Here is a 24,247-nt window from a genome sequence, read left to right on the forward strand (position 1 = left end):
CGGGAGAGGCCACAACAGTGAGAGGCCCACGTACAGCAAAAAAAAAAAAAAAAAAAAGATAAAAAAAGACATTAAAGGTAAAAAACAAAACAAACAAACAAAAGACAGAAGAGCCTACTTCCAAAAGAGCTTCAGGCACTCTGCCACATGGTGACACACAAGCCCTGACCCCCACATCAACCTGATTCCTACTCGGATCCACCTGCTGTCTTCCCATATTCCAGCTGGGGAGACTGAGGCTAAGAGACGATCAATGCCTGGTCCAGAGTAAAAACTGCCAGAACCAGAATTTGAACCCAGGACCACGTGACCACGAAACCCTAGTGGCCCTCAGTCACTCGGCTTCTCTGTAATTGGGGATGATGCGGCTCAGAAAGGTGGGGTCACTTGTCCTCAGTCACACAGTAGGAGAACAAGGGTTCAAACCCTGGACTGTGTAGCTCCTGACTCTGGGCCATGATGACTAGATGAAGAAATGTGGGGCAGAGAATGAAAAGGGGCAAAGAGAGTGTTTTCTCGGCCAGAGAAAGGAGCCTGGCTTAGGGTGGGAGGTAGTCTTTATGGACTCAGCTCAGCAGCTGCAAAGACTCCAAGCGCATCTTCCCCTGACTGGTCCCCCTCAGATGGCAGGAGACCAGCTCCCTGCTTCCCTCCCCAAGCAAGAGCCCATGGCTGAGCCAGGCCAGCTGGTCAGACCCCTGGTACTGGGAAAGCAGGGGTTTGGGACTCTACCATCTGGCCCCTCAGCCGGCAAGGACAGTTGGAGGAGGCCCTGAAGGAGGACTCTGGGTCACATGGCCTAGACCTGGGAGGCGGGGTTCCAGGAAGGCTGCTGCAGCAGCTGGGGTGGGGGACAAGGGGAAGGACACGAGGAAGACACAGGGATGAGGAGAGATCAAGGGAGAGGGGCAGAGATGGAGAACTGAAATGAAAAGAGACGGAGAGAAGAGAGTGAGAGAGTAAGACAGAGAGAGATAAAGAGACAGACAGACAGACAGGTGAGAAAGAGAGAGAAAAAAACTAAGAGAAAGAGAGACACAGAGGAACTGGGGGAGCCTGGGAGACAGGCCCAGAGTGAGGCAGAGGGGGAAGAGATCACTCTCACAGCCACACTCCCTCAGACCCGGAGCCAGCACCTCCCCCAGCCCAGCCTGGCCCTGGTGCCCTGAGGGGTAGAGCAGCCAGGAGATGTGCCCGGCTGGACCGACCCCCTCCCTCCTGCATATGCGCAGTGTCTGGGATCTCAGGCAGGCCCCAGGGGACAGCAGGGCCTTGGGAGACCGCTCCCCTCCCCAGTGTCAGCTCCTGAGGCCCAGCTGGATTCCATATGGGGGCCTTGGCCCACTGAGTCACTCCCCACCTCGGGCTCCCTCTGCTGGGGAAAGGGGCCAGGAGTCCTGTGCTGGGCCTACCCATCGCTGCGTGACCCCCCCACCCAGGCTCTCATCCGCCTTGGGCCTCAGTCTCTCCCTTAAACAATGGGGACCTCACCTCCTGGTCCCCAGAGCTTGGTGGGCCTAACCCCCTCCATGTGGAGGGAAGAGCCGGCTCTGCACTTGTCTAGGGCAGGAGGCCCCAAACCTTCCCTCTGAAACCTAAATGGCCAAAAAGGGAGACAAGGATGCTCAAGGTCACCAGTTCCCCCCAAAATGCAAATGCAAAGACCGCTGAGATATGCTGCCTATTCACCAGACTGGGAAAAAAATCTAAAAAGTCTGCCAACACCAAGTGTTGGCAAGCATGGGTAGAAAGAGGAGCTCTCATTTGCTGCTGGGGCGAGAGCATTAAATGGCATCAGGACTCAGGCGAGCAATCTGTCACACAGGTGAGCTATAAACTGACAGTTCTAACTTTCGGCACTATATTAATGTTTCATATAGCACCTCCCCCCATCCCGCCAAATACATTTTTTAAAAGCTACATGGATGGCGGGAAGTGCCAAACTGGAATATAATCAGAAACAAATGAAACAACTATTTCACATAAATAATCTAATCTATGGAAGGCAGAGAAATAATCCAACTTTTGAACACAATATAGTGACGATGTGCCCTCTGGTGGAAAACAATTAAAAATTTAAAACCTGTAAGCAAGAATTGTCTCTTAGTTAGATTTGCTGGGTCAGCAATTCTGAAACTACATCGTGCAGTACGTCTTGTAATCTTTACAATGTTCCTATGAAATCACTACTGTTATTATGTCCATTTGACTGAAGAAGAAACTGACGCACAAAAAGAGAAATAATTCCAAGTTAGCCAGTTGGTAAGTCACAGAGCTGGGCTTGACTCCAGGCAGCCAGGCTCCAGCATCCATGGCCTTGACCCTGGCATGTACTGCCACCCAGAGTCCCGCTGTCACCAAGTGGCTTAGCATTAGGAGGAGGCGCCTGAGGCTCAGACCAGAGGCAAAGCCACGTGCCTAACATCGCACACCTAGTAAGTGGCAGAGCTCTGATTCAAACCCACACCTGCTGAGTCCTGAGCCTGTGCTTTTATTCACTGCGATAAACTGCTGAGGAAGAGTTAGTAATCATCGTAAGACAATGAATAATCCTAGTAATAGTTGCTGCTGTGCTGGAGGTCTCCATTTGCCCCTCCTGACCCACAGTCTAAGCTTCTCCATCCTGCTCTGTGCCCCGGGGTCAGGTCGGCGGGGGCGGAGTGGGGTGGGCTGACCTGTATGGACCACAGAAACTGGCTCCCCTGCCTTCTGGCTTCCAGGTGGGCTGGGCTCAGGACTGGCTACATAATTTGCAGGGCCCAGTGCAAAATGAAAATGCAGGTCTCTTGATTCAAATGTTCAGAATTTCAAAACAGGACAGGCACTTCCCTGGCGGTCCAGTGGTTAAGAATCCACGCTTCCACTGCAGGGGGCACGGGTTCTATCCCTGGTCGGGGAACTAAGATCCTGCATGCTCCACAGCATGGCCAAAAGAATTTCAAAACAGGAGAGCAGAGCATAAAACCGAGTGTCGGGTCCCGTGGGACTGCACCCATGAAGTAAGTCCTGTGAACTAAGCGGAGGGGACCTATCATTTCCCGGCTCCTCCCTGCAGCAGTGGCCATTCTTGCCTAAGGGTCCCCGCACCTTCCAGGCGACTCTGCACCCCTGTCCTCCCCCAGCCCCCTCACCCCTGCCCGGAAGTGAAGCTCCCTCCTATTGGCCCCAAGGCTTCCCCATTCCCTGCTCACACCTTTGTCAAGATTCTCTATAGGCCCTCTTCAAATCGTCCTCAGTGGAGCATGCCTTCTGTTTCCTGTTGGGATCCTAATAGTCACAGATCCCCATTTGCTGGGAACTCACCACATCCCAGTGCACACCTTCACCTGGCCCTGGGATGCCCGCGCTGAGGCAGTCCTACTTAAGATGGGACGACAGAGGTTCAGAGAGGGACTACACTTGCGCCCTGGCTGGGATTTGAACACAGGTCTGTCTGCCACCCCTTAGGGCTTTCATCACTTGGCCCCTAGCTGCTACTACTCCTTGCTCCCTCCTCTGTCTGACCATCCAGGCCACCACTTGTTTCTGCCGATACTCTGCTGATCCCTCAGAGCAGACGTGGGGCCGAGTCATCCCTGTGTGACCACTGCCTGCGCAGCTAATGCAGTGTGGACCTCAGGCAGTGATGGATTTTTCAGAGGCCAGTGAGATGGTCATGTTCCCCACTATGGTCTGGGAGTATCGAGGGAGGAGGGTGGATGGGAACTAAATGTGGTCCTGAATGGCTACTTGGTGGCTGTGTGACTTTGGGAGAGCCAGGACTCTTTCTGTGCTGTGGTTTCCTCACATGTCCAGTGAGGATAAACCACAGCACTTCCCTCGTAGGGCTGCTGGGGAGGAGGGACAGGTTATCAGTGGCTGGCACAGAACACAGATCAGCGGTTCTCAAAGTGTGGTCCGGGTACTCCTGGGGATTCCCAAGATCTTTTCAAGGGGTCTGCAAAGTTACAACATTGTTTAAAAAAAATACTAAGCTGTTAATTTGCCTTTATCCCTCTCATTCTCTTCCAGGTGCACAGCAGGGTTTTGCAGGGACTGCATGACCAGTGCTATCGCAAGAGACACTGAATGCAGGAGCAGAGGTGAGAAGGCAGTGCTCTTTTTTATTTTGGCCACACCGGGTGGCATGCAGGATCTTATTTCCCCGACCAGCGATCGAACCTGTGCTAACCATTGGACCGTCAGGGAATTCCCTCCAGTGCTCTTTTAAGCCAGGCATGAAAGGGAGCTGCAACGTTGAAAACGATGCCAAGCTTCTGCCTACATTTTTTTGTTGTTTTGGAAAATATAGTTATTCTTCATAAAAGAATGCTTTGGGGTTCATAGGTGATTGATTTATTGTTGTTGTTTTTAAACCAATCGTTTAAATATGTCCAGTTTTCATTTTTAATATAGTAAATATTAAACACGCAAACAAGCTCTTTGGGATCTCAGTGATTTGTAAGAGATAAAGGGATCCTGGAGACAAGGCAGTTGAGAACCACTGGGGTACAGAAAGCAATGACGTCCCTGACATCCTATTCAGATCTGTTGCTCTCTGCTTCTTTATCCGTCTTCCTCACCAGAATGTGAGCCCCAGGGGGGGCCATGAGTTTTTGTGTTTTACTTACTGCTGTATTCCAGAAAAGCGCCTAGCGTGTTGGCATAGGTGCTCAATAAAGATTTGCTGCATAGATAACTGAATAAATACTAATTAGCGTCATGTGCTTTTATTATCAGTTGACTTTTTTTTTTTTTTGCCAGACACTATGTCGAGCACTTTAGAAGCATAACTATGCAGGAGTGGTGAAGAGTTGAGGGACCTGGATTTGAATCTAGGCTCTGCCACTGGCTACCCTGGGCCATTAGTTCACCTCCCAGAGCCTCAGGCATTGTTCCTGGGATGTAAAGGCAGGAGTTGTCACACCTTGGGAGGTGAGATGCAACTCCTACATTCACACCTCCAGTCAGCGCATCAAACAGTAAGATACCAAGCACCACAGGCTGCCAGGCTAGGAGCAGAGATAAAGCAGACACTGTGTCTGTTCTCTAAGAGCCGCTGTTTTGTAATGGAGACACTGGCTAGCTGTGTGTCCTTGGGCCAGGCGCTCTACCTTCCGTGCCTCAGTTTCCCTGCTGGTCAAATGGGGGATAACAACAGTACCAATCTCTTAGGGTTGCTGGGAGGAGTCAGTGAGAGCTCGGCACAGAGGCTGGTGGGGGAAGCACTCCGTGAATGCCGTTATTTTATTCATTTATTTATTTTGGCTGCCTGAGTGGCATGGGGATCTTAGTTCCCCCACCAGGGATCGAACCTGTGCCCCCTGCACTGGGAGCGCGGAGTCTTAACCATCGGACCGCCAGGGAAGTCCCATGAATGCTGTTATTATTCTGTGCAAAGCCAGCCGCCTACCCCTGGGCCTTGGTTTCTCCATCCAGGAAACAGGTGTCAGGGTCCTGGAAAACCCTCAGTGTACTTGTTATCCACCTACTGCTTTTTGGCTCTAAATCTTTCCTCCCCCTTCGTAGCCCCTGCCCTAGGGGTGGTGGGTGCTTCCAATAGTGGCTACTAGCCGGACTGCCTCAGTATTCCCTTTCTGTTTCCAGCTCTTCTAACACATTTGAAATAAATCCCTATCTGAAATCCCCTCTGTCTGAAATACCTCAAGTGGGATCTGACCCTGACTCTGGCCCCACTGTGTTTAGAAAGCCCCCGTCTGTGTCAGCCAGGCCGTACCTGCAGCTTCTTGAGCTGGCTGTTGACAGTGGCCAGGTCCCCACCGGGGTCCACATCTTGCAGCTGGCTTTCCATGTGAAGGAGCTTCTTGTCCAGCTCAGCAAAGCTCTGCACCAGCTGGTCGGCCTTGCTGGCCTCAAAGAGCTGCCTCGCCTTGGCCTGGGTGGTGCTCTCCAGCTCTGCCCAGCACTGCCGGATCTCACCCAGCTTCTTCCGCACCGAGGCTGCCAGCTCTGGTTTCTCCTGCATCAGTTGCTGGCCCTCCTGCCCCAGACGATGGGAGGCAGGAAATGAGGGGGAGGGAGTGGATGGTGGGGAGGGACAGAGAAATATGGGGGCAGCAGAACATAGGGGAGATGTGGAGAGAGAGACAGAATCAAGGAGTTGGAGACACAGAGAGAGACAGAGACATGAGGGGTGGTTGGAGAGAAAGCACCAAGCATGGGAAGAAAGACGAGGAGAGACAGACAGATAGACAGAGGTGTGGGGAGGGAGACAGACAACACAGAGGCATGAGAAGGAGACAGAGAGAGACAGATAGCCATAGAGTGATGCATACAGAGACGTGCACAAAGTTAGAAACATGGGAAGAGGACCACAAGACAGAGAAGGGGAGCGAGAGACAGAGATGGAAGAAAGAGACAGAGAGAACAAACCTCCATTAAACTCCAAGTCAAGGAGAGTGGCTTTGCCACGTGCCACCATTATGGGGCATCGGTGGCCATTTAAGGGTTTAAGACCCACCTGGGTGCCTCTGTTTGAGTGAAAAGAGTGGGGGGATCCAGGGCAGCAGGTCTAGGGGCAGTTTTGGGGGTTGATGCTTAGAGCAAAAATCTGCCTGGGTCCCTCCAAGCTGAAGACAAGCTCCAATATATGCTGGCCTAGAGCCACATATATCATATTACATGTTAAAAATAACAATACCATAGCAATTACAGCTCCTAGGTGCCTGGCCTTGTGTTAAGCACTTTATGTACTCAAGAGCCTACGTTTATTATTTCCTAATTTTAAAGCAGAGCATAAACAACAAGGTCCAATTATGTAGCACAGCGAACTATATTCAAAATCTTGTAATAAACCATATGAAAAATAATATATATACATGTATATGTATACATATATGTATACACATACGTATAACGGAATCACTTTGCTGCACACCAGAAACTAACAGCACGTTGTAAATCAATTATACTTCAAAAAAATTTTTTAATTAAAAAATAAAAATAAAGCAGAGCAAACTGAGGCTCAAAGAAGTTAACACAATTCCCCCAAGGCCCCAGAGCTGGTAACAGGCATAGACAGAATGAGAACCCAAGGTTGTAGGAACCCAATGTTCACTTTAACCCCAGCTTCCCAGGGCTGCCCCAACCTGACTACCTGACTTTCTATTTTAAATGCTCCAAATGGTGTGGAAGGAAGCCTGGTGGGGGAGATTATAAGAACGGGTGAAATATTTAACAACCATTCAGAAGAGATGTTGGCCATTTTATAGACAGGCAAACTGAGGCTCAAAGAGGTTACATGAATTACTCAAGGCCACAAAACTAGGAGCAGATGTGGAAATTATCTGAACCAGTTCAGGGGTATGAGAAGAGCAGGCTGGCAGTGGAGGGTGAAGGAGGTGAGACATGGGTTCCCTGGAGGCCCCTGGCACCTGGCATGGGCGGCGGGCCCTTCTGCATACTCACCCTCTCAATCTTCTCCAGCCACTCCTTATTCTGTGCCAGCTCTGCCATGAACGCCTGATGCCGGAGCCATCTCTTATGCAGCTTGTGGCCGTCTTCCCGCGTGCTGTCTCGCGCCATCAGCATCTTCTCATGGATCCAGCCATCCAGCTGTGCAGGACGGGCGAGGGGCTCAGCCAATTCCCCACAACCTGCCATAGCACCCCCCCATCCCCTCCACAATGTCCCAGGTTCAGGGCCTAGGCTTCTAGGACTGGGGAAGGAGAGAAGGGTGGGATGGAAAAAGCTGTGCAAGTGAGGCCTTTATGGCAGGGGTGTGCAGCTTAAGCCCTTTCCTAGGCAGTAGGGGATGGATGAAAGGGTCCCCAGAATGCATCATCTCTTAGCCCTCTGTCCTCAGGGCAGCCCTTCTCAACTCCTCATAAGCCCTAAGCCCCAAGGTAGGGTTCCTAGGCCAGTCTTCCCACCCATAGCCAAATCAGCCCTCCAAAACAAGCCCTCCAACCTAATTTAGCTCACTTCCAATTCAGTCTTGCACCCCTCACCCCCAGCAACACTTAGACCCTTCAATTCAGTCTCAGCCACCTCCAATAAGCACCAATTCAAGATCTCCAACCCATTCCCAAAGGTATCAGGTGAAGCCCCCATATCTAGTCCCAGACCCCCAATATGGCCAGATGAACCCCTAAAACACCTCCCAACTAGTGCCAAGTCTAGTTCCCTCCAAACCATCCCTCCAATGTGGGGTAGACCCATCCCCTGCAACCCAGATCCAGCCTCCTTAATGAGCCCACAGAACTCCCCAAATCCAGCCTTGAGGATCCAGCCCAAGACCACAGTTCACCAAAACCATGATGCATTCTGGCCCCCAACCAAAGCCAACCCCCCAAATGCAAGCATCAGGGCTACCTTCTGATTCCCCAAATGAGTCTACCCCAAGTGAGATGCTACAAATCCAGCATGGACCAGATAGAACCTCCGCAGCCAACCCCCCCTCCCAAACTAAAGCTATTTCTAGTGCCCCCACTCACCAACAAAACCAGTCATCCCAAATGCAAGCAACAGGAGTGGGCCCCTCCCACTACCCTCAGCAGGCCCAGTCACAGGGCTGCTTTCTGAGCCACCCCTCCCTCCCAATGAGACTTGTCCCTCAAGCAGGAACCTCCCCACTCATGACCAAACCTGGCACCTGGGCAGTTTGCTCCTCCCCTTTCTCCTCCCCCCCCTCAGTCACAAGATCCTCCTCCTCCCTCTTGGGAAAAAAAAACAACAAAAAACCATGGACTCTGGCTTACAGTCATAGCCAAGGACAAATTCCCAGTCGGCCAAATCCCACTCCATGTCCCCTGAGCATGTGCTCCCCAAGGGTCCAGGACAGCGTCATACTCCCTCATACATACACAGACACACACACGAGCCAAGTCAAATGCTGAATCCCCCAATGCTATCAGATTCCCGACAAGCAGGGAAGAGTTTGCCAATGGCAGCCACAGCTCATAGGGAAGGCAAAGCCCCTGAAGGAGAGGTACTCTGTCATCAAGGTAAAGCCTCCCAAAAGTGATTGACCCCCATCACTGAGGGCAAAGCCAGAGTTCCCAACAACCCAGGAAAAAAGCTCCCAAATGTCAGAGCCCTCCAAACCCAGAGCAAGTCCAAGACCCTCATCGCCCACAGCAGACCCACGCAAAAGTGTTTCGCCCCCATCATCTAAGGCTAACACATATTCTGCAAGAACCAGGGAAGAATCTCTCCAAAGGTTGAGAGTCCCCCAACCCCAGGGCAAATCTCAGAGGCCCCATTACCCAGAGGAAAGGCCCCTAGAGAGGTTGGGACCCCCTTAGCCCCCAGGGCAAATCCACACTACCCCAGGAGTAGCCTTAGAAGTCCTCCCTTTCCGCTACTCTCCCTTGGGACCCGGCCCCTCAGTCCGGCCCTCAGCAGCACCGCGGACAGCTCCCGGCATCTGGGCCCCTCCCCAGGGCTGGGGTCCCTGCGCCTTACCGACCCGCCCCCGCGCCGCCGGCGCCCCTCCCTCCCGCGGCGGGCGGGCGAGCACGGGCCCAAGCCCCCTCCCCCAGGAAGCCTACGCCCAAGCCCCCTCCCCCGCCCGCCTCGGCGGGGGTGCGCGTCAGCCCCCTCCCCTGGGCGCCCCCGAGACCTGAAGTGGCGGAGGCGTTGGCGGGCGGTCCCTGCAGCGGACGGGCGGGCTCTCGCCCCTCTACCGCGACGGCGGCGGCAGCGGTGGTGACGGCTGAGTCTCCGGCGGACGCGCGCCCCCTCCCCCGCCACCGCGCAGCGGCAGCGCGCCCGCCCGCGCGCGCCCCCTGCCTGCCTACGTGCCCGCCTCTCTGCCGGGCCCCAGATGCGCGTAGAGGAGAAATCATCACCCTCCCTAAAGCATGGGGAGGGGGGTGTTCCTGCGCCATCTCAGATGATTGCTGCTTGGTCCAGAACAATCTAACGAGAGGGGGAAGGGGCTCCTGGGCCAAATCAAACGGCGGGGGGCGGAGAGGGGGTAAGCTGGGGCCTGGGCTACCTCAGCTATGTGAGGGGGTGAGGTGGGGTGGGAAAGGGCTCAGATTCCTGGCTACCTCAGCTATACAGGGGTAAAAAGTATGGGAGGGAGCCGGAAATATCTCTTATATAAGACTTCAGTCCAGAATAATCTCCAGTGGAAAGAAGGGGGACAGGGGGTTCTTGAACTCATCTCTAGTGGGCTCGAGTCCCAGATCCATCTCTAATGGACTTGAGTTGGGAGGGGGGATATGGAAGCCCTTATCCATTTCATGTGTGGGGAGAACATGGGGGTTCACCATGGGGGGAATCAAATCATCTGTAATTGGTGAGATTCGGACCTGGTTCCTGAACCATCTTTGGTTGGGGGAAACTTAAGTACTGTATCATCGCGGAGGGGGTACTAATTATCCTGAGTCAGGTAGATAGATGAGACCAGGACCATCTCTGTTTGGGTTTAGGAAAATGTTTACTGGGCCATCTCTCATGGGGCCATCTCTTATGTGGTCGGGGTCCAGAATAGTTTCTATGGAATGCAGGGTAAGGAGAGAAAGGCAGCGTATCTCCTGGGCTGTCTCTAATGGAGAAGGGAACCTGGACCACCGGTTGTGTAGTTCATCTCTAAAGGGGCAGAGCTTGATTCCTGGACACTGTTAAAGGGGCGAAGGCTTGGTCGGGGACTGTCTCTGACCGAAGCTGCGCTCTGGTCCACCCACGGCTCCCCCCCCCCCCCCCCCCCCACCGCCCCCCGTCTCCTGTCTCCCCATCAGAGAGCTTCTCACGAACCTCCGGCGGGGAAAGGTGAGATCAGCGCGCGTCCCCGCGGGACCTGTGGGCGCGGACGCGCGCCGTTGCCCGGGGCACCCAAGGCCCCTCCTTCCTTCCCCAACGCGTGGGTGGAGGAGACTTGAGGAGCATGCGCACTGAGGCCAGGATCCGCACGCCTCCTGGCGGCGCGAGGTGAACTTCGCTCCGCGACCCACTTAGACGGGGCGCCCCCTCCCCCACTGCGCCTCGGTGCTGGAGCACTTCCCTGCCTAGGAAGGAAGTCCCTGTGCCCCAGCACAGCTGGAGTTCCTACCTCGTGGCAGTCTCGTAGGAAGTGCTGCAGCCCAAGTTGGTCGTATAGCTTCTGCATCCATTGCTGGGCCCGTAGTTGGTTTTCTTGGCTCCTGGGGGTGGGGAGATAGGAATTGGGGGAAGCCTGTGTCTGGGGGCGCTGGCAGTAGGGCTGTGAGGGCGTCAGGCTTGGCAGGGCTAGGAACCTGGGGCATATGTACGAGCGAGGAAGAGGAGAGAGCAAGGTAGGGATGGGAGTAAAGGCAAGGAAACATCAGTGGGGGCAGAGCCAGGGACAGAGCTGGGGGAGGAAGAGAGAGGAGGAGGGAGAGGAAGGCGGGGGAGAGAGAGAATGGGAGAGAAAGGGACAGAGACAGACAGATATCTGAAAAGAAAGAAATACCCTTGGAGAGACACAATCCCATAGAGAGAGATAACAGACCTACAGAGTAAGATACCGAGAGAGATAAAAACTTAGAGAATGAAAGACACCTAGGGAGAAAGAGAGATCAGGAGGGAGAGACAGATTGACAGGGGTGGGGGGGTGGGGTATGCAAAGGCTTAGCGAGATAAACAGGAACACATACAGGCACAAGACCAGAGATAAAGAGAAACAAAGATTTCAAGAGGGGATGATTGACAGAGACTTGGACAAGAGACAAAGAAAGAGACCCAGAGATAGAGAAAATAGGAAAACACGAGGGAAGAAATGAAGCAAGGGTAGTGCCAGAGACAGAGAGAGAGAGATAGAGAGACAGAGAGGAGAGCAGTAGACAGAAAGCAGAGGGAAGGAAAGTGACAGAGAGGGTCAGGGGAGGGACAGCCCAAAAAGGGACAGGAAGAGAAGTGGCCAGATGCCCCCAGCAAAAGACACAGCCAGGCAGACAGAAGGCTGCAACAGAGTTGGAGAGAGGGATGAGAGCAGGGCATGGATAGATGCAGCTGGAGCCACACGGAGGCAAGGAGGGGCGGGCCCTTGGCCTAAGTGAACTGGCTGGGCTGGACCCAGGCCCGACCACCCCAGAGCCAGCAAGCACCACAGCCCCAGGCAGTCTGGCCTCCAGCCCACAGTGCAGGGCAAAGTGCCCAAGAGGCCTGGTGGAGATGGCTGAGGGGGTCCCTCTTTGCTGTGCCTTGAACAAGCAACTCCCAGCTCAGGGCCTTGGCACTGGCTGTTTCCTCTGCCTGGAATGGTCTTCCCCGCAAAGTGTACTCAAATGTCACGTTCTTAGCGAGACCCCTGCTGATCACTCCCCAACACTTTCTGGCTTTCTTTCCTTCTTTAACTTTCTCCTTTGCACTTAACACTATCTAACACACTGTATATGTTACATATTTCTCTTCTCTGTCTCCTCCCCAGGATGTCATTCCATGAGGGCAGGAATTTTTTGTCTGTTTTGCTCACACCTGTATCCCCAATGCCTAGAAGAAGGAGCTGGCACACAGTAGGTACTCAATACATATTTTATGAATGAAAGAAAGCAAGAGAGACAGAGAGGCAGAGAGAAAGAGGGAGGGCAGTAATAAAAGTAAAATACCCGAGAGAGAGAGAGAGAGAGAGAGAGAGAGAGAGAGAGAGAGAGGCAGAAAAAAAGAGAGATGCATATATAGGTAGAAAAAACAAGGAGAGACAGACAAGGAAACAGAGATACATAGTTGTACAGGGAGATGGAGGCAAAGAGATGGAGTGTGTGGGAGAAAGTTACAGAGAAAACCAAGGGCAGAGCTGGATGGAAGGGCCAGAGACAAGCAAAATATGTACTCCGTCCTGCCAAGACTCAGCTCAGGAACCAGGAAATAGGAAATGCCTCTGAAATTGAACCAGACTCAGTCCCTCCAGGCCTTTAGCAGCCAACTCGTCAAGCATCAGTCCTAGGGATGAGGAAAATCCCTTGTTTCCGGGAGGGTGAGAAAAGAGCTGTGACCTCTGGCAAGTCTGTTCCCCTCTCTGAGCCTCATGTGCCAAATGCAGACAAGATGCAAGAGCGCCCTGCACACAGGGCTGGGCCAGGTTCCAGGCGAGGTGAGGCTCGTGCAAAGAGAAGTGACTTGCTCTGAATCTACAGGTTGAGAGGCAGAGCTGGGACTAGGACCTGGCCCTGTTTGACCCCAGGGCTCCCACGGCCCCCTGCATCTCTCCCATCCTGGCCCTGACCATTCTGGGCCATCCTTGTCAGACAGCATGTGAGCTCTATGAGGGCAGGAATCATGTTCTGTCCTGGTCACCCAGGATGCGTGCCCAGCATTGCCCCACACAGGGCCTGGAACACAGCGTGGACTCAGCACTTGTTTAATTGGCTGAAGAATAAATGGATAGGGACTTCCCTGGTGGTCCAATGGCTAAGACTCTATGCTCCCAATGCAGGGGGCCCGGGTTCAATCCCTGGTCAGGGAACTAGACCCCGCATGATGCAACTAAAGATCCCACATGCCGCGACTAAAGATCCCGCACGCGGCAACGAAGCTCCCACATGCTGCAACTACGACCCCGGCACAGCCAAATAAATTTTTCAAAGGAATAAATGAATAAACAATAGAATGAAAGGAGCCATTAATGACTGCAAAGGAATGAAGGCGTGACTCAGAAGAACAGCCCTCCAGGCTCCTCCTCCCCATTCTGCAGAGCCCAGCAGACAGCAGACACTCAAGAAATGCTGGGTAAAAGAAGGAAGGGGCCAGGCCTGGAGCGGAGGATGCTAGATCATGAATTTGCATCCTCAGGATGAGAATCTCCATAAAAGTTTTCCTTTAGGAAACTCCAACCTTGTCCCAAATGAATTTAGGGAAAAAAGACGCCGGAGACTGAAAAGCCAAGGGGCTGGGGCCTCGGGGCTGTGGACGGTGGTGGAGGGACTGGGTATGATTTCCATCAGGAGACAGAAGATGGAGCAGCGTTGGGCTCTCTTCCTGCATCGCTCATGTCATAGAGGAGAAAGCTGGGGTCACCAGGACGGGCAGAAACAGCAACAATGACGGACAGAAAGAAGTGGGCCTGAAGGAAATCCTGTAAAGGACTCTGCTTGAGGGCTGGGGTTTTTTTTTTTTTTTTTGCGGCGGGGAGGGGTTGCTGTTTTGTTCAGGGCTTAGAATAGTGCCTGGCACACAGTAGATGTTAACATTTTAACAACCAGTCCGGCTATCCCAGGCTGAGGGCAGGCTTGGGAGAGAAACTTTTCATTGTATATCCTTTTGCAGCTTTTGGGTTATCGACCACAAGTTACCTTTTCACAGATCATCAATTTAAATCGAATCTAAAGCAATATGGAATTAGATAGAAATCAAAGACACAGAGAGGGAATTCCCTGGAGGTCCAGTGGTTAGGACTCCATGCTTCCATTGCAGGGGGCATGGGTTCGATCTCTGGTTGGGGAACTAAGATCCTGCAAGCCGCATGGCACGGCCAAGAAAAAAAAAAAAGAGAGAGACAGAAGAGCAGAAATGTGATGGAAAGAAAGGGAATTCTGGCCTCCTTGCCCCTCCCCTGTGCCGAGATCCCACCCCCTGTGCCCCTGGGGTCTAAGGGACCTACTTCTCCAGCAGCCGAGTCACGGCCTCCTGGGCCTGCTCCCCGTAGGCGTTGCCCTGCCTCAGCAGGCTCTCAGCAGCCTGCACAGCCACCTGCATCTTCTGCTGGTTCAGCTCCATCGTGGTGAGAAAATCCCGGTGCCGTTTCAGTGCCTCCTCCACCGACTCCACGGTGCCCGGCAGGTCCAGACCCGACAGTGCCAGCTCCTGGAATGGGGGGGGAGGGAATGCTCTGTTTAGCCCTGCTTCCTTCCAGGACCAGGGAGAGGCTGCCAGCCTGCCTTGCCACCACTTTCCTCTCCCTTGCTCACTGTTCTAGCATTGAACACGCCAGGCATGGTCCCACTTCAGATCCTTTTCCCATGCTGGTCCCTCCAGATAGCCCCATGGCTGGCTCTTTCACTTTCTTCAGGTCTCTGACCATCTGTCAAAAATAGCATCCTCCTCCCCCAGCCATAGCCCTTTATTCTGCTTTATTATTTTTCATAGCATATACCTGACATGATATTATATATGCTATTACTTGTTTATCATCTCCTCCCCCACATATATATGCACACGCACTAGAATGCCAGCCACACGAGGGTGGGATTTTGTGTTTTGTTTCCTCTGTGCTCAGCCGCAGAACAGTGCCTGGCACAGAGGAGGCACTCAGTAAATATTTGGTTAATTGATGAAGACTGACCTGGGTCCTGTGTGACTTCAAGGAAGTTCTTTCCCTCTCTGGGGTTAGTTTTCTAACTGGTAAAATGGGTGGATCAGAAAGGGTCTCTCAAGGCCACCTCAGCTCCAATGTTTAGTAACCTCATGATTCCAGGGGCCCCCTGTCTGTTTCTCCAGGTAATCCTCTAACTGGGTCAGCTTTCTCTAGATAACCAGCACAGGTAGTCATGCTTTCTAAAATGACCCCTAGGGACTTCCCTGGTGGTCCAGTGGTAAAGAATCCACCTTACAATGCAGGGGACACAGGTTCGATCCCTGCTCAAGGAACTGGGATCCCACGTGCCATGGGGCAACTAAGCCCGCGTGCCACAACTGCTGAGCTCGCGCGCCTCAACTAGACAGACCGTGTGCTGCAAACTACAGAGCCCACACGCTCTGGAACCCGCGCGCCACAACTAGAGAGAAGCCCACGCCACAACAAAAAGTCCCGCATCCCACGGGCCGCAACTACGACCCGATGCAGCCAAGGAAATAAATAAAATGATCCCTAAAAGCTGGTACCTACTCTTGGACAATCTGAAAACTGGGTGTTCCATCTTGTCCAAATCCTCAAATTTGGTTCCCATCCCAGAAAGTTCCCCCAAATGGATTAGCTGTTCCCAGATAACCACGGCACTTGATTCCTCAAGCTGTAAAGGCAGTTACCCTCTCCAGAGAATCTGCAAATTGCCGTTCCCAATAAGAAGATAATCTGCTAATTTAGGTCCCCAGAACCACTTAATCTACCATCATTTACTGACTCCAATCATCTCTCAGCCTGAATTCCCTCTACCATAACCTTCATCCTCTGTTATCCACCCCAAGATCTTCTTTAAACCCCATTGACCATCACCAATCAACCTCATACTCTTATTTCCTTCCATACAATCCACAAACCCAAGAAGCCACTCCAATGAACACCCAAATGCATTACTTACTCAGAATAGTCCACACACTGTTAATCACCTAAAATAAGACGCCACCCCACCCATCATAATCCTCAAATTCTGTTACGCACCCACCCACACATGTTCACACCGGATGCTCCACAAACCCAGCCATCCGTACCAGATACCTGCCACACACACACACACACACACACACACCGCCGCTGACAGCAGATAAGCCACGAAGCCAGTGGTCCCCGCAAACACACTCCTCCATACATTTCCTTGTCCCCGAAATCCCCCGCGGCCTCAGACCCCCGCCCTCGTCAACCCGGAAGCGGGCACCTGGTTGCGCAGCACCGCCCGCGCCTGGCGTAGGTCGCGCAGAAACAGCTGGTAGACGTGCGCCTGGACCAGCGCCTCCCTGCGCGCCTCCCACAAGCCAAGCAGCTTGTGCCAACCAAGTTCGAGGTGCGGCAGCCACTCGTCGAGTGCCAGGCCCGGACCCAGCTCGGTGCCGTCGCCCGCCAGCAGTGCCTCGCTGGCCGCCACGATGCGCGCGTAGTCCTCCTCGCGCTGGTCCACTTCTTCCTTGAGGGTGGCGTGGCGCGCCAGCAGCGCGTCCGCCTCTTCCAGGCTGCCGGGCAGGGTCCCCTCGCCGCCGCCCGCCGTCTCCTGGGCGCGCACCAGCCAGTCCAGAAAAGCGTCCAGGTCATGCAGGAAGCGCTGTAGGCGCCCGGCCGCCGCCACCGCCTCGCCACAGGCCTGAGCCGCGCTAGCCAACGCGCCCCACTCGGCGCCCAGTTCCTCAGCACCCTGATGCAGCCGCGCAGCCTGAGCCGGGAAGCGCACAGCCAGCAGGGCCGCCTCCTCCTGGAGGGCCGCCTGGCGCGGCTCTAGCGCTTGCAGAGCTGCCTCCAGGCCGCTGAGGCGCCACTGCAAGGCGCCGCCCGCGCGGGGCGCGCTCTCCACAGCCCTCCGCTTCTCGCGCACCTGCGCGCGCACCTCCGCCACCTCCAGCAGGTGGTTCTCCACCAGCAGCACCGCGTTCACCTCCTCTTTGCGTTGTTCCGCCAGCTCCACGATGCGGTTCCACCTGCCCAGGGGAAGCAGGGCGGCTTAAGGAGGACGGAGACCCCTCTTGGGTGTGGAGGGCCCGTCGACCCTAGGTAGAACCCAGCCACTGTGTGACCTTAGAATGTCACCTTATCTCACCGAGCCCCAGTTTCTGTCTGTGTAAAATGGACTCTACCAGGTACATTTGCTTAGAACAGCGGTTCTCAAAATGTAATCTAAGCAAGGGCAAAACTATCTTCATCGAAATGCTAAGATGCTATTTGCCTTTTCACTTTCATTCTGTCCCGAGTGTACAGTGGAGTTTTCCAGAGGCTGCAGGACAGGGACTGAGTGCAGAAGCAGACCTGAGAACTCAGCTGCCTGCTCTTAAGCCAGACATTGAACAGATGTGCAAAAACGCAAAACAACGCCAACCTTCTCGCTACCTTTTTTTTTTTTTGAAAGGGTTTCTTTTCATTAAAACATGTTAGCTATGTTAACAGACTAAGTTTATTATTGTTATTTTTAACGACATAATGTTTTTAAATTACTCAGTATTAATTTCTAATATAGTAAATACTGATAGCTATAACCCACTAAAACAAGCTCTTTGGGGTCCTTAATAGTTTTTAAGAGTGCAAAGTGTTCTGAAACCAAAGAGTGTGGGAACTGCTGGCTTATGATATCAGATAATACGTTGGATGCAATGAATAGTTACTGAGCATGTACTATAAGCCAGGTGCTAAGGCAAACCTGTTTTATTCCAAAATAAATAAATGGGGAAAATTACGCATTGCCCTGTGCCTTCAGGCAAGAGATGATATTTTTCTGGGCCTCAGTTCCCTTTCACAGGCAGTGTATGGTCCAGTTTATAAGCACAGAATCCGAGCCAGACTGCCTGGCTGTGTCAGGCTCAAAGTCAAATCTGAGCTATGTACCCTTTGGTTAGTAACCTTCTCTGTGCCTCAGTTCCCCCGCCAGTAAAATGGACATAGCACAGTACCTACCTCATAGGGGTGTTGTGAGAGTCAAATGAGTTATGGTTTGTGAAGTGCTTAAAACACTACCTGTTAGCTACTATTATTGAGTGGGGATAATAGTCCCCACGATTGATATGGGGACTTGATATGGTCCCAAAGACCATATCAGGGCCTTTGCCTTGGCTGTGCTCCCTGCCTGGAATGCTCTGTACCCTCCCTCCCCTCCCCCATATGTACTCTTCCTGTAGCTGGATCCTTCTCGTTCCCCCCACCCCTTTTTTTTTAAGCTCTGCCCTCACCATCCTGAAATCCTTTTCTCAGCCAGCCCCCAGGGAAGTGGCCCCAAAGCAGGCTGCCCTCCCTTCTCAGGAAGGCTGAAGGAAAAGAGCTTCTCCCAGGTCCACCCGAGCCCCCCGGGTCCCTCACCTGGAGGACCCACCTGATGGGGGGACCTTCCTTGGCTGCCTTCTCATCCCCTTTGAGGGCCCAGCTCAAAATGTTATGGCTGAACACAAGATCTAAAATCACCCCCAAGCTCCAGTTATGCCCTACCAGGTCACTCTATTTCCTGCATAAATCCTTAAAACTCTCTAAATATCTTGTTCATGTATTAGTCTATTTGTGAACTCTCTGTCACCTCTAGAATGGACACACCATAAGGGCAGAGATTAGGACTTTGAAATCAGAAGGACTCAAGTTCAAGTTCTGCTCTGGCCAGATTTGCCATGTGAACTTGGGCAAATCATTTCCATCTCTGATCCTGTTTCCTTATTTGGAGAATGGGGATAACTATGTCCACTTCATTGGGTGTTTTTAATGAGTTCATGTGGCTAAAGCACTTAGCACATCATCTCACTAAATGCCGTAAATCCCTATTGCTGTCATTATCTTTTTAGGCCCTGGTGCCCTGGGATTGTTGAGTCTACAGAGACTTGGAAATCACTGGATATTGGGATCTTCCAGCACAGCAGTTAAGGGTACAATCTTTGGAGCCAGACAAATCCAGGCTTGATCCCCATAACTTGCCATGTGACCTCAGGCCACCTTCACCTCTCTGAGCCCCCATTTCCTCCTCTCTCGCATGGGTAATTTACACCCCACAGAATTGCTGGGAAGAATGAATATATAAATATGATCAAGAGCCCCAGTTCTGGATTCAGGCAGAACTGGGTTTGACTCCTACTTACTAGACTGAGTAAGCTTGAATAAGGATTTCACCTCTCTGGACCTGTGTCTTTATCCATAAACCCTACCTTGCAAGAACTACTGGCAGTGTTCTAGCAGGAAAGATTTAATTTGTTGCTATTCTTAAAGAGCTCTGAACTCTGGAAACTTTACTATGGAAATTGGGATATGGGGAGATAAAACAAATGTACTTGGAAAATTTCCTGGCAGATAGTGGATACTCAATAAATCATTTCTGAACAAGTAAGTTAATACCCCATTAAAATGTATTGTGTCCTCATTTTACCACATCACCACTAGCACTGGGTATTTTAATTTTTTTCAAGATTTTGCTAATTTACTAGATGGCCCTTATCATCTCAGGGATTTGAAGGTGCACGTTCTTGATTTCTACAGTTGGTGAATGAGGAAAAGAATGATGGGAAGAGCTGGTGTGAGATACCTAGAAGAACTTCCAGCCCCAGGCCTCACCTACCTGCTGTTGAGGTGGTCCTGGCAGGAGCGCACCTCCTCTGAGCTGGGGTGGCCTCCTTCCACCAGTTCCTGAACTGTGCGGTTCACATCCAGGACACGGCCCATCAGGCTGTTCATCTCCTGGTCCAGACTCTCAAATCTGCGGAGGAAGGATGGACGTACTCAGAGAGGCCTGGACCCTGGGGACCTGTTCACTGCGTTTTGGGAAGATGCCTTCCCCTGGTTCTTCTCTTAACTCTCCAACCTCACCTCCCTAGGCTCCTTTGCTGGCTCTCCTTCTAGCTGCCACTTAAATGTTAGATTCCTCAGGGCTCTGTCCTGGGCCCTCTGAGCTTTCCCTAACATCCTGCCTGGCCCATCTCACCCACTCCCACAGTCCTTGCCCCTGAACCCATCACTCACACATCTGTCTCCAGCTTCAACCTCATTCCTTTTGAACCTGTCTCCAACATTAAAGCCTGCTGTGCATCTCCTCCAGGGTCCTCACTGTACTCAAACTAGCTTCAACACCTCTCCCAATTTGTTCTTCCTCTGGGTCTCCATCTCAGGGACAGCCCCCGACCCCATCCCCTGGGCTCTCTTTTGGACAAACACTCCCCCCAAGCCGATCTGCCCCCATGGCCTGTTTACTTGGGCTCTAGCCCTGGTCCAGTCCTGTCCTCTCCTACCTGAATCCTCACCCCAGCTGCCTCTCTGGGCTCCCAGCCACCACTCTCACCCCCCCGCAACCTACCCTCCACCTGGCAGCCAGGGAAATCTGTTTTAAGCTGGCCATGGTCCTCCCTTGTTTAAAACAATGCCCAAGGCTGTGGCTTGGGTAACTGTGGGCACAGTAACAGCAGGGACCAGGCCTGTGTTTCCAGGAATGCTCAGCCCAAGACCTGGAACAGGGCGGGCAGGAGCTCAATAAGTACCCACTGAATGAGTGGATGGATGAACATGCTCAGAGAGAGAGGGGCGGAGGGTTCATCCACTATTTTAACAACCCATTTCTAAATCTGCCAACAGACAAATCAGTATCTCATGTGTCACATGGTGGTAACTGCTGTGAAGAAATGTGAAGTGGGGTGAGGGAAGAGAAAGTGACAAGGGTCAGAACAATTTTATAGCTAGGGAGGTAACATCTATGCAAGGGCAGTGGGAGTCACAGGGAGAGGGGTCAGGCTGGGACACCCCTGGAGGAGCTTAGGTTAATTTCGTGCCGGGTGACTGTAAGCCTCATAGTAACAATAGCAGCCGCTCATGGAATGCTCCCTGGACCCAGGCATTTGCTAAGTAGTTTGCACATACTAAGTCATTTATTGTTCTCCAGTAGCCTGTGAGGTTGGGACTAATATCATTCACGTTTTACTGGAACCTCCGGTTCCTGGTGAGTGGACACGGGTACTGTTGAACCAAGGCAGGCGACACTGCGTGCGTGAGGAAGGGGACCGGGGAATCCCACCAGTGCGCGCTCACCGGTGCTGCACCACCTCGACGTCGTCGAGTGAATCGGGCACACGCATGGCGAGCAGCCACTGTTCCTTCTCACCGATCCACAGCTCGCACGCGTGCACCTCGCCGAACATGCGGTAGACAGCGAGGGCATCCCGCAGCCACTGGCGCCGCAGAGCAGCCACCTCGGTCACCTCGGAGAACAGCTGCTCGGCCTCCACCACGCGCACCTGCAGTGCCACCACCAGTGGCCCGGCGCCGCTGGCGCCCCCCAGTGTCGCCAGCTGACGCCGCAGGCCGCCCACGGGCCCGCGATGCGCCTCCACCTCCCCGGTGAGCGCGCGGTGCTGGCGGGCCAGGCGGCGGCTGGATGCTTCGTCGTGGCCGAAGTCGCCCGCGGCTGCTAGGCGGTAGGCGTCGCGGAGCCAGTCCAGGAGCCCGTCGAGGTCAGCACCGAACTGGTGCAGCGCCCGCGCCTCCTGCAGCCGCCGCTCGCGCCGCGCCGCCGCCTCTTCCAGCCGCTGCCAGCGCCGCCGCGCGCTCGCCGCGCGCTCCGCCAGGCCCGCCAGGTGCACCGTCTCGGCGCCTGGGCCCACGGTGCCACCGGCCGCGGCCAGCTCCTCGCCGCGCCGCAGGGCCTGCTGCAGCAGCACCCGCCGCCCGCCCACCTCGCCCTGCAGGATCTTGTGCTGAGCCAGGAGGCGCGCGGTGCTGTACAGGTCGTGGGCGCCGTCCGCCGCTCCCGCCGCGCCGCCGCCGCCCGCCGCCTCTAGGAGGCGCTCCTTGTCGCGGGCCCAGCTCTCGGCCTCCTCCAGCTCCTGCAGCAGCGCCCACAGGCTGCGCGAGGCCTCCAGTTCCGCGCGCCGCCCAGCCGCCTGCTCCTGCAGCTCCGCCAGACAGCCGTGCACGTGGTTCACGCGGTTGCAGATGACCTGCGGATCGCAGGGCTGGTAACCTGGACCAGGAAAAGGGGCAGATCCCGGGTTGGGCACGGGCCAGGGGGCGTCCAAGAGAGGGTGGTACAAGGCTACCTGCCTAGTCCTTGGCCCGACTTCATCAGATGCCAGATTACACCTCCCCTCCTCCAGGCAGCTTTCCCTGACACCCCAAATCTGGAGCAGGCGCCTTCTCTGGCTCTCCCAGGCTTCTCTGCTTCCCATCCCAGCCCGGACCACTCTGCCTGTGACTCCTTCACCCAGCTCTGAATCCTCTGGGCCGTCACTGACAGTCTGTCTCCCCTACTGGATTGGGAGCCCTGTAAGAACAGGGCCAGGGACTGTCTCCAGCACACCATGTCCCCACCACTGCCCAGCACAGGGTGGAGCCCAGAGCAGTCACCTAGTGAAAACGGTGACTTATTGATTGAATGATGAATGGAAACAGAGATTCAGAGAATCCTAGAATGTGTATATTTTAGTGTAAATATACAGTGTTTTCCCTTCAGAAATGGACCCGATGAAAATTCTCTACTCTTAAGCTATGCTTCTGGGTTCCCTCTCATCCTCTGTCACCTTATTTATTAACCCAGTGATGACCTAAACTCCTTTTTTGTCTTCAAATATTTCACCTTCCTCCTGGACCTCTGATTTGTGACTGAGAACTGTGAGATTAACTTAATGGGTTGCAGCCAGCATTTCTTTAATGAAATGGAATAGAATGAATAGAAAATATCAGAGGTAAGGGGAGAAGCATTGTTTTATAAAGACTTGGTGTCTCTGTGTGTCTGTGTGTGTGTGTGTCTGCACATGTGCCTGTGAACTCTGGGTCATGAGGTAAATGTATTTCTTACTGGGTCAAAACAGTATGAGAGGGGCTTCCCTGGTGGCGCAGTGGTTGAGAGTCTGCCTGCTGATGCAGGGGACACGGGTTTGTGTCCCGGTCCGGGAGGATCCCACATGCCGTGGAGCAGCTGGGCCCATGTGCCATGGCCACTGAGCCTGCGTGTCCAGAGCCTGTGCTCGGCAACGGGAGAGGCCACAACAGTGAGAGGCCCACGTACCACAAAAATAACAAAAAAAAACAAAAAACAGTATGAGAGACACCGCCCTAGATGGCCTGTGGGATTTCTGCATTTCTGGACATTCACTGAAATTGACCCAAATACGGAGGCATCCAACTGAATAATAAACATCAACAGCATCCATGTATCTGGCCCTTACTCTGACACACTGTCATTTAATTCTCACAACCATTCTATGAGGCCAGTATCCTCCTTAGCCCCATCTTGCAGATGAAGAAACTCACACCCAGGGAGGGAAGCTACCTGCCCAGGATCAGCTAAGAAGTAGTCGAGCAGGATGCCACACTCTGGACCACTTATCAGACAGTGCTACCTCCCGTCACCATGACAACAGCGCTACCTCCCGTCACCATGACAACACACACCCCACACTAGCCTCTTTGCTGTTTCCATGGTGCTGCTGGCGCATTGTCACCAGGCACCGAGACCTCACAAGGAAAAGACCGAGGGAGCTTCCTTGACAAACATCCGTAAGAATGAGGATGAAGAGTGAAGATGAAGGAGAGGGTCCCGACAGTGTCTCGTGGGGTCATGAGGTTGGTAATGGGCTGAGCTAGGATGGGGATGTCCGCACTGGGGCTTGGAAGAAGACCTCAACATCTGCTCTTAGGACGTGATCCAGTCCATGAGGGTGAGAAACCCCTGACCATCCTGCAAGCTGGACAGCGTCTTCCTTTCCTAACAATGCTCCAGGATTCCCAAGGGCCATGGCTCCAGATAGAGGAGTGAGACAGACCAGCCTCCAAGCCCTCTCTCTGATCAGCTCTGTGGCTGTGGGCCTCAGTTTCCTCATCAGTGAGAAAGAAAAAAGCAGCCCTGTTGCTGTCAGCACTCATACACAGTTGCACAGGACACAACATCAGACGAGACCACTCTGCAATAGGGATGGAGCGGGACGAGGAAAAGACCATTCCACAATCACGTCTGAGAGCACCCAAAACAAAGTCACTGTGCAAACCACAAAAACGGCCACCCCCCCGCCCGCCCCCTCACCTGGCCAAGGTGAA

The 24,247-nt window shown here is 53.4% G+C and overlaps 1 protein-coding gene across 2 annotated transcripts in view; it reads right to left on the reverse strand.

The window, feature by feature from the left end:
• SPTBN4 (spectrin beta, non-erythrocytic 4) overlaps positions 1 to 24,247 on the reverse strand; it is a 73,942-nt gene that overhangs the window by 23,376 nt on the left and 26,319 nt on the right. The window contains exons 14-20 of one of the 2 annotated variants that reach the window (XM_007458641.1): positions 21,245 to 22,175; positions 19,788 to 19,925; positions 16,437 to 17,187; positions 14,507 to 14,709; positions 11,000 to 11,090; positions 7,408 to 7,554; positions 5,717 to 5,980 (exon numbers count right to left, since the gene is read on the reverse strand). In XM_007458641.1, the coding sequence (XP_007458703.1) occupies positions 5,717 to 5,980; positions 7,408 to 7,554; positions 11,000 to 11,090; positions 14,507 to 14,709; positions 16,437 to 17,187; positions 19,788 to 19,925; positions 21,245 to 22,175 (2,525 nt within the window). Of the gene's footprint in view, positions 1 to 5,716; positions 5,981 to 7,407; positions 7,555 to 9,562; positions 9,666 to 10,999; positions 11,091 to 14,506; positions 14,710 to 16,436; positions 17,188 to 19,787; positions 19,926 to 21,244; positions 22,176 to 24,247 lie in introns of those variants that run through there. The other variant, XM_007458642.1, reaches the window with a different exon arrangement.

This window comes from Lipotes vexillifer, unplaced genomic scaffold (genome assembly GCF_000442215.2).
Source record: "Lipotes vexillifer unplaced genomic scaffold, Lipotes_vexillifer_v1.1 scaffold371, whole genome shotgun sequence".
Taxonomy (NCBI): domain Eukaryota; kingdom Metazoa; phylum Chordata; class Mammalia; order Artiodactyla; family Lipotidae; genus Lipotes; species Lipotes vexillifer.